Here is a 17,251-nt window from a genome sequence, read left to right as displayed (position 1 = left end):
TTCAGAAAGGGAGACACTGGACAAGGAATTTCAAAGGAAATTCTAGGGTAATTATATTAGCATGCGGTAATTATATTAGTTGGGTTGTCATGAAGGGTAGGTGGCTAGAGAATTTAAAACTAGAAATGTAGGTTGTGGAGTGATTTGAATATCAAGATAAGGAAAAGTATCCGATAATGACTGGGAGCCACTAAATAATTTTAAAATGAGACTTGGGGAAGATTCATTCATCTTACATGGATCGAAGGAGGGAGAAAGTTAGAAGATTCTACCAGTAGTGCAAGTATGAGCTAATAGAGGCCAGAACTAGGATGGCAAAGATGAAAATGGAAAAGAAGTGACAGAGGTGAGAAAGATTTTGAAGAAAGAAGTGTGAGACCTACAGATTGATGTGAGAAGAAATTTAAGAAATAATTATAGGTAACCAGTGCTCTGCTCATGCTCTAAATTGGCTGTTGTGGGTAAAAATATGCATTTTAAAATGTACTCTGTAAATACAACAGAAATAGCCTTTTTATCTAAATGATAGGCAAACTATTCAGAAAAGGAAAGAAATAAATAATAACTTGATTTCAGCTTTCAAATTTTGAATCCAAGAGAAATCTAAGTGTATCCACACATTTAAAATGAAGTATAAAATAAATATTTCTTCAATCAATTGTATTAATACAGATGACCTAGTGAGATGAGGTTAAGTGCCATGTGTCAGCTTGGTAGAATACATAGACCACATCATCCAGATCTGCCTGGATAACTCAACCAACTTAATTTTTTCATGCTCATTTCCCCCACCTTTGTCATTAGTGGTTTTATAATTTCCTTTGGCCAATTTATCACACTGTTTTGTAACCCAGGAAGGCCTAGAATTCTTTACATATTTTAAGCGGTGCTCAGAAGCATATGGAATTCACTTATGTATTTGCTTTTTCAGATAGGCAGTCAAAAAACTTTGTTCTAAAAATACACTAGGACATGGTTCCATAGTGTAGTGGTTAGCATGTTTGCTCTACACGCAGAAGGTCCTGGGTTTGCACCCCAGTGGAGTCACAGTCCATGGTCTATGGCCATGCCACCCTGAACAAGCCCAATATCTGATCTTGGAAGCTAAGCAGGGCCGAGCCTGGTTAGTGCTTGGATGGGAGACTACCTAGGAAGACCAAGTGCTGTAGGCATAAATAATAATAATAAATAAATTAAATAAAATATAAAAATATACTGACATCAAATGGCAAATAAAAGACATTTTGATGCCTGTTGTTTACTTTGGGGCAGACTGACAAGAGAAATAGGTAGAATTAACTTAGCTATGAAAGTTTAAGTCTGAGGCATCATATGCCACTTATGAGCATTTTAGGGCCTATCTTATTCTCTCTCTTAGTTACTCATGTGCAGCTCCAATGGGATCTATAGAGGTCAAAGCAAGGACAACCATTTCTACAGAGTTGCCAAATATGAAAACCCAGATTTTTAATTTATGATCCAGCAATAAAGATAAGGGGAAAAATCCATACTTCTATAGCAAAAGAGTAGATAATTATTTAGCACAGTTGATGTAATCACATCAGATTTGGGAACTATATATGACATCCCTCCTCTTCTTATTTTCCTAAGAAACTGATTTCTATTATGTTTCATTTAAAATAAGTTTATTGAATTAAACTCAGTAAATGAAACAACTGACATGACTGGAGCTTGAAATAAACGATGTGATGATCTAATAAAATACGTAATGCTAAATTGTCTTGCTTCTTATGCAAAAAATATTAGTCATAGTAATGCATGAATAATTAAGGACAAAATTATATTAGGTATTTAAAAATTTTTATATTTATACATCTTAATTTTTTAAGTATATTGGTCAAATCAATTTATCCAAATATTTTAGCTTTGTTCTTTAATATATTGCATTTATTAAATGAGTTAATCTGTGATTAGGATTTCCTACTTCTCTTTTTTTCTAATAAACAACATATATTCTGACTTCCTCTGGCAGCAAATTTCTGATTTTTCTTTTCCTTTAACTTTTGAGTACTTCCTCCTCTTTATTTTTAGACTTTTTTATTGTTGTTGTTTCTTTGTCATATTGTCTACATTTGTTTCCCTAAATATGTTGCTTAAGGAAGAATGGATTTCATTTTAAGATTTTGCTTTTACTTTGCTTTTAAATATCCTAGTTTAAATGCCAATAGTGAAAAAATTAGGAGAACTAAAGGTTACTAGGGGAATGTCTTATCTTTTTTAACCAACAAAAATTCTGACTTTTCTTTTTCTCCATTTGTGTATTAGGTGGTTGTGAATGCCCTTTTAGGAGCAATTCCATCCATCATGAATGTGCTTCTGGTTTGTCTTATATTTTGGCTAATTTTCAGCATCATGGGCGTAAATTTGTTTGCTGGCAAATTCTACCACTGTATTAACACCACAAATGGTGAAATGTTTGAAATCGACGATGTGAATAATCATTCTGATTGCCTAAACCTAATAGAAAGAAATGAAACTGCTCGATGGAAAAATGTGAAAGTAAATTTTGATAATGTAGGATTTGGGTATCTCTCTTTGCTTCAAGTTGTAAGTAAACAGTCTTTTCTCTGAAATTTGTTGATTGTTTGGAATAATAAAAAAAAGTAATAACCTACATCCATTATTTAGTTACTAAGAAGAAAGTTTATAACACATTTCTTTTTTCTAATTTTGATGTGTTAGTACCAGTTTATGAGCAAAAATGGGTGGAAATTACATAATTTAAGCAATGCAGACATAGTTGATAGTGGCCAGATATTTCTGTTCCTTCTGAAGCTCTTTTTCTCTTTCTTCTCATATTGCTTTCTCATCCAGTACGAAAAAAAGTTGATTAATATATCAATAAGTTTATTATTTTTTCTATTGCAATTGAAAAGCTCATTTCACTGATGGATTACAACACCACACTCCCCAAAAGCACAAAGACCTAACATACCTGATTGGATTGTGAGAATTAACGTCTACTGAGTTGTGTCATTTGGATTGAAGATTGGGGGATGGTATTTAAGTTTAAGGATCAAATCCTCATAGTGAAATGGAAGTGATACCCGGTAATGCCTGGACACAGAAATGAAACACAAGCAGCTGCTGTCATCGCAAATGAAATTTCAGTACAATTACTTAAGTCTGTTTTATCTAAAGAGTTATATTTTCACTCTTAGGTCTCTAAGACTAATTTACACAACGGAAAAATGTTCAAAATTTATAAAAATACAAAAGACGGTAGCCCTCTGAACATTTTCATATGATGTTGCTTTTAGCTGCAGCTGCATCACAACAAAGCAGTGGATAAAAGCAGAATCTGAATAGTTCGAAAAACAGTATAAAAATACTGCTCTATTTTGGCTGCTGAAACTCTGCCTTAAAAAAAAAAAAAAAAAAAAAAAAAGCTGTATATGTTCTTCCCTTATAATTCTACAGAGTTCTTAGGGCAGAAACCTATTTCTTTTCACCAGGTTATGACTTCAATTGTTCAACCAGGAGACTAACCAAGCAAACAAACCTACACTGGTCAAAACTCTCTTTCAGAAGTGTCTGTACTATTTGTTCCTTTACACATTCTTCCCACCTTCTTGTTGGAAATTTTTATTTCTCTTATGGATGTTTCTGACTTACACTGAATGCCGCTGACACATCCAACATTTCCTTCTCTGATAAACAAATAACTTCTATTTTCTAGCTAAGAATTCTTCACCACTGATATCACACCCCCCCTTACTTGTCTTTCTTCCCACGACATCCACCAATTTACAAGTGTTAGTGTTATAAAATGTGTATATGCGGGAGATAAAAATATTGAAAGTTTTGTTAGACCTGCTCGCTAGCTAAGAAACAACACTCTCAGGCCTAGAGGACTCAAAATTCACATCCTAGGACAAATAACAAATCACTGTAAATTATTAGACAGAATCCTTCTTGAATGCCAGTGTCTAAGGTACTATTTTCCACTTTTCTTACCCATATTAACTTATCCTCATAAAAAATTACAGAGAACAGTAGAATATAAGATTATTTCTGGATGTCATGCTTCAAAATTCTTAAAAGGATATTTGCAATTCTGACTTTATGGATAACTGTGAACCTTGGAGTGTTAGAATCCAGACAAATCTTAAACTTAATCAAATTACTTTGATTACCTTGCGGATAGATGTCATCAGATATCAACAGTTCCAAATTTTAATTGTTTTGTTGCTACAGACATTGCCAAATGTGTTGACATTTGTATAGCTTTCTGAAAGTATTCCACCATATTTTGATAACACTTTAAACTGCATGATTTCAATAACTTTAAAGAATTGAGAAGTACTTGTGAGTTGTTTATCAAGCAGGAGGTTATATCGAATGACCATTTTGTTCATTACGTATTGTAGAAATGAGAAGCTTCACTAAGATTTTGTGTTGGTCCAAAATTCATGTAAAATTTGTTTTTAAAAGTCTTTTGAAATGTTCCTTTTAAAATATATATATATGTAAGAATATTTATTAAACATCAGGTCTGAATAATTTTTACTGCGAAGTAAAGTATGCATGTTCTTTTTAATAGGCCACATTTAAGGGATGGATGGATATAATGTATGCAGCAGTTGATTCTAGAAATGTAAGTATTTCCTACATCCTGTCTTTTTATAATATTGGTTAGGTGCTAAAATTAATTCAACAGAGAATAGCAGCTGAAAGAAATGATAAATGATTCTGTAATGATTTAAAAAATAAAGGAAAAAATATGACTAAAATTAGTATTCAGTTATACCAGTATTTATCAGAAAGATCTTACAAAAATAAAACAAATTATTCTGGAAGTCAAACTAAAGTGACACATTCATATATTTAATAACTAACAAATATCTGTCTATTAAATATTTTCTATTTTGTTTCCTCTTTAATAATTATATAATAAGTAATAATTTCAGCATGCAGGGGCATGTATGAAAAAATATATGATTACCACCAGTAATTGAAATGTATTATTACTTTTCATATTAGACAGTATGAAATGACAGTATGTTGTGCAGGCAGACTTAGATTTCTAGAACAGCCCTTTTCAAATTCATTATTTTATATGATTTTAGAATCCATAAATTTCCTGAAGCCTTTACCAATGCTGTTATCACTTCTATGGCCAACAGTTATCTTTAAGTCTATATCACAAAATTAAGACCTACCTTATATGATTTCTCCTACAATAGCTTCTTTCAAGCTTCAAGAGAACCGAAATTCATGTTCATTCTAACTCTGCTCTGCAAAACTTTGTAAAATTTAGTATTTTCTATCAACCTTCATCTTTCCATTTTGAAGCTCAATCCATTTAGTTTGTCATCATAAAAAATAACCTCTGTCCCTATAATCTTTAAACTGACCAGATAGAGCTCACTTTTCTCTTTCTTGATATGCACTTACCATCAGTGACTTTATTTTTATGTCGAGCATCCTCCTGATATCCTCCAGAGTTGTGTTACTTTACATTGTTATTTATTGTTTTGTATTGTGTGTTTGGTTGCTTTTTCACTCAATTGTCTTTAGAAGGACATAATTCTATTAGGGAACTATATAATGACTCTATTACCCTTTTACTAAGTAGAAAGTGATAATTCGATGCTAATTTACTATATGTACAATCTAGAGAATAAATTAAGAATTGAAGATTTGTAAGATGGAATGTCCAGTTACATGTATTCAATCTGAAAAATTCAATGAATGTTGTAATGTTAAAGATATGATGCCGAACAACTAAATTAATAACTCAATTCTTGTTTGCTGGTAAATTCATGTGTGCACAAAGAGTTGTTTCTAAACAGTCTATACATATTTACTGAAGTAAAAATTTTTCACTAATAAATTTAAAATTATTAAAATTCAGTACTTTAAAAAATTTGTCAAATTTTGCACGCTACTGTCCAAATAGCAAGATATTAGTTGTACTTATAAAAATAGATTCTAAAGCACCCTAATAACCATATTTTTTACATGAAAACTTCCTTAAAGGCTACTTTCAGAAATTTTTTTAGAGACAATTCAGAGAAAAAAAGAAAAGTATTGCTAGGCATTTCATTTTTTATTCTCATGAAAAAGCATCAATAACTTTCAGTATCAAAATGTTTAGTGATATTTTACAAAATATTCTCCTTTGGTAGGTGGAACTTCAACCTAAGTATGAGGAAAATCTATATATGTATCTTTACTTTGTCATTTTCATCATCTTTGGATCCTTCTTCACCTTGAACCTGTTTATTGGTGTCATCATAGATAATTTCAACCAGCAAAAAAAGAAGATAAGTATTTAATATTTTCTCTCCCACTAAGATAATAAAATTATTGGATGTGTTCTTGCTACCAAATAGTACTTGTAAAACCAAATTAGTGTATATATTGAAATCTCTTTTTGCATTCTCCCCCTCTGTCATCCACTACCCACCCATCTGTTTTGGAGTATAAAAAGCTGAAAATGATTATGTTCCATATTCCTGTGCATAGGCTCACAAAACCTCTCTCCTCTCTCTTTTTCTTTTAAATTAGGGACCACATTTTCTGTCTTTTGAAAGAAAATAATCGGAAAGAACTAGAAAAGAATGCAGTTATATGCCCCTTTCCCAAAGTCAACTGTTTTACCCTTAAACTCCCCTCCTTAAAATAAATCATCCAGCTAAAACTGTTGGAATAGTTGCAATAAGTTAGGCATGAGATAGATATATTCTTCTAATGTTCTTTTCACATTTTTTTTCCTTTATTGGTTCTTTTTGTATATTTCCACTTCATTCTTCCTGATATTTAATTATAAACTATTAGTTCATGTCTTGAATTAAGCAACTCTTTATTTTATTATCATTTCTAAAGCCCATTTTATCATTTTAAATAAATATACACATTATAGAAATATAGAAAATAAAGAAATAATACTTAGGAGTAACTATTACTCACACTTATGTTTTTCTGTTCAAACATTCTCTAAACATGTTATTGAAATTATTTTCTGTAATTATAAACTCTTTTTTTGACTTAACATAAGTATTTTCCCACTTTCTTAGGCCTTCATATATACATTATCATAATTTATTTAACCATTTTTCAATAGATTCGTGATTTAGATTGTTTCTAATCTTTAATGATTTAAGTAATGCCTTATCGAAGGTCTTTGTGCCAAAAAAAAAAAAAAGAGAGAGAGAGAGAGAGAATTTTTAATTATTTATTTGAGATAAATTCCCAGAATAAAGTATTTTGTTTCTGCAAAATAATATTTCCACTCATACTGCCAATAACAGTGTATGGATATGCCCAGGTCACTGTTTTACCAGCATCAAACATTTCTTGTTTCATCTCATTTGCTCAGTGTGTTTTCTTAATAATGAGTGCTTTTGTTGTATGAAACTCTTTCACCATAGACTATTACTTCTCTTATCCCCTTTTATTGTTATTAATATTATTCTGTAGTCAATATCAGGCTGCTTTGCTTCATTTGTTAGCCTGAGTTCCAATCTTCTGTACCTACTCGCCTATCACATACCTGCCATACTTATGATCTCTAACTTATCCTATAACTCTTCTACAAACTCGTCCAGTTTTCTTTCCATCATTTGTACTGATTCTTGACAGAGTAAAAGTGCTTTTTATATGTACTTGAAACCATCTTGTAATATACACACTCTAACTCATTGCTACATTTGAATTTTTAGAAATCGTCTTTAACTTCAGAAAGGCAGTATGTATAGTGTAAGGAACCAAATATTTAGTGTCTCAGTGAACCAAATTTTACCACTCACTGAGTATATGCTCTTGGCTAAAATGCTTGCTATTCGTTCAATTTCTGGGCTTTTCATTTGTTTGTGTGTTTGTTTTATTAAATTTATTGGGGTGACATTGGTTAATAAAATTATATTTCAAGTGTACAGTTAAATAATACACATGTATACTGCAGTGTGAGTTTGCAACCCAAAGTTAAATTTCCTTCATCATCATATATTTGACCCCTTTACTCTTACCTACCTTTCCCCTCTTCCCTCTGGTAACCACTAAACTGTTGTCCAGATCCATGAATTTGTTTTTCTTGTTCATTTGTTGCTTTCACTTTTATATGCCACATATAAGCAAAATCATATGATTCTCAACTTTTTGTCTGACTTGTTTCACTTAGCATAATAATCTCAGGATCTGTCCATGTGGTTGTAAATGGCAATATTTCATCTTTTCTTATGGCTGAGTAATAAACCATTGTATATCTGTACCACATCTTCTTTATCTACGCATCTATCTAAGGGCACATCAGTTGCTGCCATGTCTTGTCCACTGCAAATAATGCTATTATGAACATCAGGGTACATATATCTTTGCGGATAATGTTTTCAAATTTGGGGGTAGATACTCAGAAAGGGATTGCTGGGTCATAAGGTAATTCTATTATTAATTTTTTGAGGAACGTCCATACTGTATCCATAGTGGCTATACCAATTTACATTCCCACCAGCATTGTATAAGTGTTCCTATTTCCCCACCTCTACAATACTTGTTATTACTTGTCCTGTTGATGATAGCCTTTCTAACGGGTATGAGGTAGTATTTCATTGAGGTTTTGATTTGCATTTTCCTAATAGCTAGTGAAGTTGAAAATCTTTTCATATGTCTGTTGGCCAATTGTATGTCTTCTTGGGAGAAGTATCTGTTCAGGTCCTCTGTCCATTTTTAAATTAGATTGTTTTGTTTTTTCATTGTTGAGTTGTATGAGTTCTTTGTATATTTTGGATATTAGCCCCTTATCAAAGGCATTGTTTGCATTCCCATTCAGGTGGTTGCCTCTTTCTCTTGTTGATGGTTTCTTTTGCTGTGCAGAAGCTTTTTAGTTTGATATAGTCCCATTTGTTTATTTTTTTATTTTACTTCCTTTGCCTTTGAGGTCAAATTCATAAAATCCTCTCTAAATCCAAGGTCCATGAGTTTTGTACCTATATTTTGTCTATGCAATTTATTGTTTCAGTTCTTATATTTAGGTCTTTGATCCATTTTGAGTTAATTTTGGTGTATAATGACAGTCTGGTTTCATTCTTTTGCGTGTGGCTTTAGTCTCTGTGTTTTTTTCCTCCATAAAATAACATCAAAAATAATAAAGTCAATTTTGTATAATTGTGAGAATTACATAATATTATAAACACCTAAAAAGTACTTAAAATTTTTCAAATTTAAAATTCCAGGCATGATTATTTTAACTGGTTGAATTTTGCATTTTTTAACTGTCCCTTTCCTATTTTAAGTTTAACGTTGAAAAATTACATGCAAAGGGACACAGTTTTAACCAGTTTTGATTTTTCTTTTCTATACTTTGGAGGTCAAGACATCTTTATGACAGAAGAACAGAAGAAATATTATAATGCAATGAAAAAATTAGGATCGAAAAAGCCACAAAAGCCTATACCTCGACCAGGAGTAAGAAATACCAAATGATACGGGAAAAAAAATATACAAAAACAAAAACTTGCATGGGTTTTCTTACAAAAGAGATAGCAGCTAACATTTCCAGCAGCAAAGATCTCTTCCACTTTTAGAGCATCATTAATTAATTCTTTTATGGTAATGGTAAAAATTGTTCAAAAAGAGAAAGAACAAAAAAAAAGAGAGAGAAACAGAAGATGCACCCTTAATTCAAGGGATTTAGAATCATACAACTAGAATCCAAACTAAGTGTCCAAAGACATATAAATCAATGTGATGTGCACAAGAAAAAGATCATATAATTCAAGAGTAATTGCTAAATAATGTCAGAGAGAGGATCAAACCCTTGAGTAGGGTTAAAATATGTGCAATTTTCTGCTAGATTATCAAGTCTGGTGAAGTTTTGAGGAAACACCTCACTTTCATATTATTTTTTATTGAAGGTAATAAGTGTTTTAGAGAAGGAAAGGATTCTAGTATCTACTATTCATGTATATGACTGTAAAGTTAGAAATTACTAATGCCTACATAAGTCAGAATCAAATATAATTCATGATGACAAGTAATATTCTCATGTTTCCATGATGAAACAACCAAACAACTACTGTGAAATGGAGAAATCTTATCCCACACTGTACTGGTTTTTATGATGAAGATATGTGAAATTAAAATAACTCCTGGGGTGCATTGGGGAACAAAATTTTAGTGAACATTCATATTATGCTAGCCAACAGTTACCTTCTTGAGAATGATGAGTAATATATACTTTCTTTTGTTAGGCCTTAACAATGGAAGTAGAAATTAATTAACTATGTGTAGAAAAATGTAAGGTAGAATATATTTCAGAGTTCCTCAGTGGCCTAGGGAAATAAGCCAGACAATGGCCTGCAGTGACTGACAGTGGCAGAACTGGAGAGCAGAACCACAGATCAGTGACAAGAATGTGAATTTTTGATATCAAAGCATAACGAATGTCATTCTGGTCTGGTTACCCCTATGTAGGCTCAATCAGCTTTCTGTGTCTGACAATGTCAGCAAAGACTTTTTGGTGGGAGAACATCAGTACTGCTAAACATAAGCTTTAAATGTGTAATATTATAGGTGTGTCTCGGAAATTCCAAGTTCCCTAAACAGTTCTTGGAAAATAAGATAATTGGAATGACAATAGATACTGCATTTTGAAAAAGCTGCATGGTCCAACTGATCATGGGACATTTTGGTAAAACAAAATAAGCAGGTTTCTTAACTTCTCACACTTTTAACATGTTAGTACTCATTTTGTGCCTCTGAGAGAAGTGTATCAGGATGAATTGTTGCTCATCAGAAATCTTTTTTTGACAAGTGATTGTTATTCTGTGGAATACATATTGGTAAATAGAAATTTAGATAACTAAATTCAAAAAATCAATGTGCTATAAACCATCTTTTACAAAATTCAGGGCCACTGGTTACTATGTATAATACTAGAAAGGCAATTAATGCAGAAAATACTTATATAGATGTTAATGTGCACAGGAAAACTCTTCTGTTGCTAAAAGCATTTCTGTTTCTCTACAGAACAAATTTCAAGGAATGGTCTTTGACTTTGTAACCAGACAAGTTTTTGACATCAGCATCATGATTCTTATCTGTCTCAACATGGTCACAATGATGGTAGAAACAGATGACCAGAGTGAATATGTAACTAACATTTTGTCACGCATCAACTTGGTGTTCATTGTGCTTTTCACTGGAGAGTGTGTGCTGAAGCTCATCTCCCTCCGCCATTATTATTTTACCATAGGCTGGAATATTTTTGATTTTGTGGTTGTCATTCTCTCCATTGTAGGTAAGAAGTATTTAAAATCTCTTAAGCTCAGCCCAGTAAAATTAAATGTGGAAACAAACAAGTTTAAATTAGAGATCATCCCATCACTCAAAGATAACCACTGTGACAATTTTAATATATTTCATACAGGTATGTTTGTTTTTCTTCCAAAATGAGGCTCCTGATACATAAACACACACACAGTATTCTATCTTATTTGATCCATTTTCGACACTAGGTTCATTATTATTTCAATATAATAAAATTTCATTAATTTGAATTAGAAATGTGCTATTGATTAAGATAAAAATATTTTTGAAATGTTGAGATAGAATATCCTATATTTAGATACCTCTATTGAAAAAAAGACTAGAAATTTAGTCTGGCATTTAGGAAGTACATTGCATCAGAGATATGGATAAAGAATCATCAGCATGTAGATAAGAGTGGAAGTTGATGCAAGATAAGGGGAAGCATAGAGTGGGAAGAGAATAAAGATAAGAACAAAATGTTAGCAAATGCAGATGGTAGAGTTTTTAAGGGAACCAGGTAGAGATTTTCTAGGTTATCTTGAAATGAGTTGATAGTAATGGTGCATGAGAAAAGTGAAGTCCTACACTTCAAAACCTAGAATGTATAACGAGTCATGTGAACAATAGCTCATCTCACTAAAGATACAACTCTAGCTCCAGTGGAGAAAAAGTCTATGTGTGGGCTTTAAGTATGCATTCTTTCTTAAATCATATGATATGACTGAATCAGTATTTTACCATTTAATATGGGGTACCTCTATTGTACAGATTTTCATGTCATTCCCTGTCTCTGATAAGTTGGTCTTATTTATATCCAACTCATATGTTTTATGTAGCCTTTGATTCCTACAATAATCCATGGTGTAATCAGTTGTGGACAGGGTACTAAAGTTGTTCTCCTCTCTTCTCTCTCTGTCTCTCTCTCTCTCTCTCATACACACACACACACACACACACATGCGCACGCACGCACACACACATTATGTAGGCTTACTTATCTATTACAGAATGAGACAGTGTAACTCAAAGGCACTTGATTTCTTGAGCTCCTCTTCAGTACAATTATTATTTCATGATTTAAAAGGCTAATGCTGAAAGAAGCTTAAAAGAAGAAGACTGAGAGACCAATGTCAAACACAGGAGACCAAAAAGAGCATCAGTCTTGAATCCTTTTAGAGATGCACCAGAGCATATGCAAATAAATATATGACTATTATAGAGGAAGCTAAAGAAAGTATCAAGTTCTTGGAGAGATGAAAATAGCATCAAAAACTACAGATACTTTTAGGTGGCTAAAACTGAAAAGAGGATATGTGATTTGGCAATTTCAGGAAAAAAATTTAAGTAAGCTAAAAATAGTCTATAAACAACTCTCAAAAGCAGAAAGTACTGTAAAATTCTTATTGAACTAAATATTGTCTTAGCTCAGACTACCATAACAAATTACCATAGAATGGGTGGCTTAAAAAACAGAAATTTATTTTCTCAAAGTTTTGGAGGCTATAAGTCCAAGATAAGATCAGCATAGTGGGTTTTTAATGAGAGCTCTCTTTCTAACTTGTAGAAAGCCACCTTCTCACTATGTCCTCACATGGCTGGACAGGTAGGGAAGTGGAGAGAGACAGCAAGCTCTCTAGTGTCTTTTCTTATAAGGCCACTAATCCCATCATGAAGGCCCTACTCACATGACCTCATCTTAGCCTAACTAGTTCCAAAAGGCTCTATCTCCAATTACCATCACATTGGGGGCGGTTAAGGCTTTTAACATATGAATTTGGGGAGGACAAAATTCAGTCTATAGCAAACATTGAGTTAATTTAATATTTAACATAAATTAATATATGTATGTCAAATTTAAGATTATGTGACCAAATTTCAATACTATGAACTTTAATTGGGAGCCTGGATAGAGACTTAAGTGTTGTTTTAATCGATAACTTCTTCACTGGTTGGCATTCTCATTTTTTGTCCATAGGCATGTTTCTGGCTGAGCTGATAGAAAAATACTTTGTGTCCCCTACCTTGTTCCGTGTGATCCGTCTTGCCAGGATCGGCCGAATCCTACGTCTGATCAAAGGGGCAAAAGGGATCCGCACACTGCTCTTTGCCCTGATGATGTCCCTTCCCGCCTTGTTTAACATCGGCCTCCTGCTCTTCCTGGTCATGTTCATCTATGCCATCTTTGGAATGTCGAACTTTGCCTATGTTAAGAGGGAAGTTGGAATTGATGACATGTTCAACTTTGAAACTTTTGGCAACAGCATGATCTGCCTGTTCCAGATTACCACCTCTGCTGGCTGGGATGGTTTGCTAGCACCTATTCTTAATAGTGGACCACCTGACTGTGATCCTAATAAAGTTAATCCTGGAAGCTCAGTTAAAGGAGACTGTGGGAACCCATCTGTTGGGATTTTCTTTTTTGTCAGTTACATCATCATATCATTTCTGGTTGTGGTGAACATGTACATTGCTGTCATCCTGGAGAACTTCAGTGTTGCTACTGAAGAAAGTGCAGAGCCCCTGAGCGAGGATGACTTCGAGATGTTCTATGAGGTTTGGGAGAAGTTTGATCCTGATGCAACTCAGTTCATGGAATTTGAAAAACTGTCTCAGTTTGCAGCTGCTCTTGAACCTCCTCTCAATTTGCCACAACCAAACAAACTGCAGCTCATTGCCATGGATTTGCCCATGGTAAGTGGTGACCGGATCCACTGTCTTGACATCCTGTTTGCTTTTACTAAACGGGTTCTGGGGGAAAGTGGAGAGATGGATGCTCTCCGAATACAGATGGAAGAGCGATTCATGGCTTCCAATCCATCAAAGGTCTCCTATCAGCCAATTACTACGACTTTAAAACGAAAACAAGAGGAGGTGTCTGCTGTTATTATTCAGCGTGCTTACAGGCGCCACCTCTTAAAGCGAACTGTAAAACAAGCTTCATTTATGTATAATAAAAATAAAATCAAAGGTGGGACTAATCTTCTTATTAAAGAAGACATGTTAATTGACAGAATAAATGAAAACTCTATTACAGAAAAAACTGATCTGACCATGTCCACAGCAGCTTGTCCACCCTCCTATGATCGGGTAACAAAGCCAATTGTGGAAAAACATGAGCAAGAAGGCAAAGATGAAAAAGCCAAAGGGAAATAAATGAAAACAAATAAAAATAATCGGGTAACTAATTGTTTACAGCCTGTGCAGGTGATGTATTTTTGTCAACAGGACTCCTTTAGGAGGTCAATGCCAAACTGACTGTTTTTACACAAATCTACTTAAGGTCAGTGCCTACAAAAAGACAGTGACCCCTTGTCAGAAAACTGTGACTCTGTGTAAAGGGGAGATGACCTTGACAGGAGGTTACTGTTCTCACTACCAGCTGACACTGCTGATGACGAGACAAAATGGCTACTCAGAATGTAGGGACCAGTTCAAAGGGGTGCAAACCTATCATTTGGGGGTCGATTAACATGAAACACTTTAGTGTAGTAATTGTATTCACTCTTTGCATTTCGACTGCCACATTTGTCACATTTTTACAAAATCTGTTAGTGGATTCATCTTTTTTTTAAATCCATATGTTGTTTATTATATGTGACTATTTTTGTAAATGAGATCTGTTGGGAAATAGATTAAAAGACCTCTTTAACAGATATGCCATAGGGGGTAATGGCAATCATGTGGCCCTCTCATCTGCACAAAGATGTGGTTTGCATGAGATCATGCTACACTTAGAGATCATGCATGAAAAAAAAGTTATAAGGAAAACAATGTGTTCTTAAATTGCATCCATGTTTCTGGGAAGTGTAATTAGGTGATAGTTGGAGGTGCTTTGCTCATCTTGTTTTGTCAAATCTAGCCCCTAGACCAAGTAGATCATTTGCGGGGGGAGGGTAGGCCATTAAATTAGCAGGTGCAAACTTCATTCAAATGTCTGAAGTCATAAATATTATGTTTCTGTTTGTTGTATTAAAAAACTAAATAATGAGCACTGCTTCCCCTTGAAGACTGAATTGACAAAAAACTCTTTATAAATTTCTGTTTAATCCTGCACTTTGTTTAGCCATCTTCAGCTCAGCAAGATCAACACTGTATATGTTAATGAAATGCTATTTATTATGAAAATAGTCATTTTACCCTGTGGTGCATGTTTGAGCAAACAAATAATGACCTAAGCACAGTATTTATTGCATCAAATATGTACCACAAGAAATGTAGAGTGCAAGCTTTACACAGGTAACATAATGTATTCTGTACCATTATAGATAGTTTGGATGCTATCAATGCATGTTTATATTACCATGCTGCTGTATCTGGTTTCTCCCACTGCGCAGAATCTCATTTATGAGAAACCATATGTCAGTGGTAAAGTCAAGGACTTTATTTCTTTAAGTCACTAAGCAATAGTTTGCAGCACTTTAATAGCTTTTCGGTTATTTTTAAATTTTAAGTGGATAACATATGGTGTATAGCCAGATTGTACAGACATGTTTAAAAAAAACAAACAAACACTGCTTAATCAGTTAAAAATGTGTTTAGAATTTTATAAGCAAATATAAATACTGTAAAAAAAAAGTCATTTTATTTTATTTTTCAGCATTATGTACATAAATATGAAGAGGAAATTATCTTCAGGTTGATATCACAATCACTTTTCTTACTTTCTGTCCATAGTCTTTTTCATGGAAAAAATTTACTAAATAAGAAATGAAAATAAGACTGGGTAGTTGTAGATATCTGCTTTTTTATTACATTTGCTAATTTTAGATTATTTCATAATTTTAAGGGGCAAAGAAGTTTCACAATTCACATCCAAATTATGCTTTGCAGTTGTAAAAGGATATAAAGTTTTATTTACATTTTTGGTAGTGCCTGCATTAACTGATTGAAAGTAGTGTTTAGTTTTCATTTCTGTTCTTTTTTTTTCTAACTTCCATTTATGTTTTCATTTATTTGGAGTCATGCTGCTCTAGATTGCTCTAAATATGATGTGGGTTTCACATTTTTTCCCCGCAAGAACAGAGAGTAGTGAACTTGTATAGTCAATTACATCAAGATATTTTGTGTTTCTTACAGAAGCAAACCATAGGCTCCTCTTTTTCTTAAAACTTAGATAAACTGTGTTCGTGAACTGCATGCTGGAAAATGCTACTATTACCCTAAATGATGCTAACTAACATTAAAAATGTTCAAAACTAATAAAGATTACATTTTTATTTTATTGGTTGCCTAGTTACTTTTTGTTAAAAGTGTTTTATAACAAGGTGAAGATATTTTTATTCTATAAACTTGGGGGAGGGGGCTAAACACACACACATACACACACACACACACACACACACACAAATGGGTCTACCTAGGCTTACAAGGTATGTCTTTTTAAGAGAAGGAACTAATATCAGAGCATAAGCTGGTGGTTCCAGGAGGAAAAGTATGGAAACCCAAGCAATGATGGACGGCCACTTGAGTTACAAAAAGAATCCCTTAAATTTGTATTCAAAAAACGTAAAAGTTGCTATGTGTGAGTTGGATATTTTGTTTGCACCTCCAGAACCATGCTTTTCCATGCTTCTCCACCCTACTCTGTGTGAAGGTAATTGTATGTATTGCATCATTCATTGATAAATCTATTACTCTCTACTTCCCAATTATTTTGGCCAGAGGGAAGTCCTAGCAGGAAAGTACCATCAGAAAGCACCAGCGAGAAAAGAGAGAACTGGGTATTTACTCCTCAGTTCCTTCTTTGCTGAATTGCTCTGGGTTGGCGGTGGCTTCATCTGTCAACAGAAAGTTATAATTCAGGTCAGATAGCATCCTTTTACAATGAGAGCTACTTCTTTTAGGTTCTAGTTGTCACTCTCTGCCATTGCTCCCTTTGACATGTGGAAGCTGGACTTCCTTGTTTCTTATAGCTTTCCCCTAACCTTGCAGACACCTGTTTAAAATGCTCCCTTCATGAAAACTTTCTGTTGCCTCA

General features: G+C 33.4%; 1 protein-coding gene across 7 annotated transcripts in view; it reads left to right on the top strand.

The window, feature by feature from the left end:
- The window catches only part of SCN1A (sodium voltage-gated channel alpha subunit 1), a 126,714-nt gene extending 110,219 nt beyond the window's left edge, over window positions 1–16,495 (top strand). For 3 of the 7 annotated variants that reach the window (XM_015596476.2, XM_006921152.2, XM_006921150.2), the window contains exons 22-27: window positions 2,287–2,568; window positions 4,565–4,618; window positions 6,153–6,290; window positions 9,325–9,429; window positions 10,993–11,263; window positions 13,250–16,495. In XM_015596476.2, the coding sequence (XP_015451962.1) occupies window positions 2,287–2,568; window positions 4,565–4,618; window positions 6,153–6,290; window positions 9,325–9,429; window positions 10,993–11,263; window positions 13,250–14,427 (2,028 nt within the window). In that variant the 3' untranslated portion in view covers window positions 14,428–16,495. The remainder of the gene's footprint in view (window positions 1–2,286; window positions 2,569–4,564; window positions 4,619–6,152; window positions 6,291–9,324; window positions 9,430–10,992; window positions 11,264–13,249) is intronic. The other 4 variants (XM_006921153.3, XM_025039388.1, XM_006921151.3 and 1 more) reach the window with 2 other exon arrangements.
- The last annotated feature ends 756 nt before the right edge of the window (window positions 16,496–17,251 follow it).

This window comes from Pteropus alecto, unplaced genomic scaffold, assembly GCF_000325575.1.
Source record: "Pteropus alecto unplaced genomic scaffold, ASM32557v1 scaffold3, whole genome shotgun sequence".
NCBI classification, from domain to species: Eukaryota; Metazoa; Chordata; class Mammalia; order Chiroptera; family Pteropodidae; genus Pteropus; species Pteropus alecto.
The sequence above is the reverse complement of the archived record's forward strand: the minus strand, read 5'-3'. Positions and strand labels throughout refer to the sequence as shown.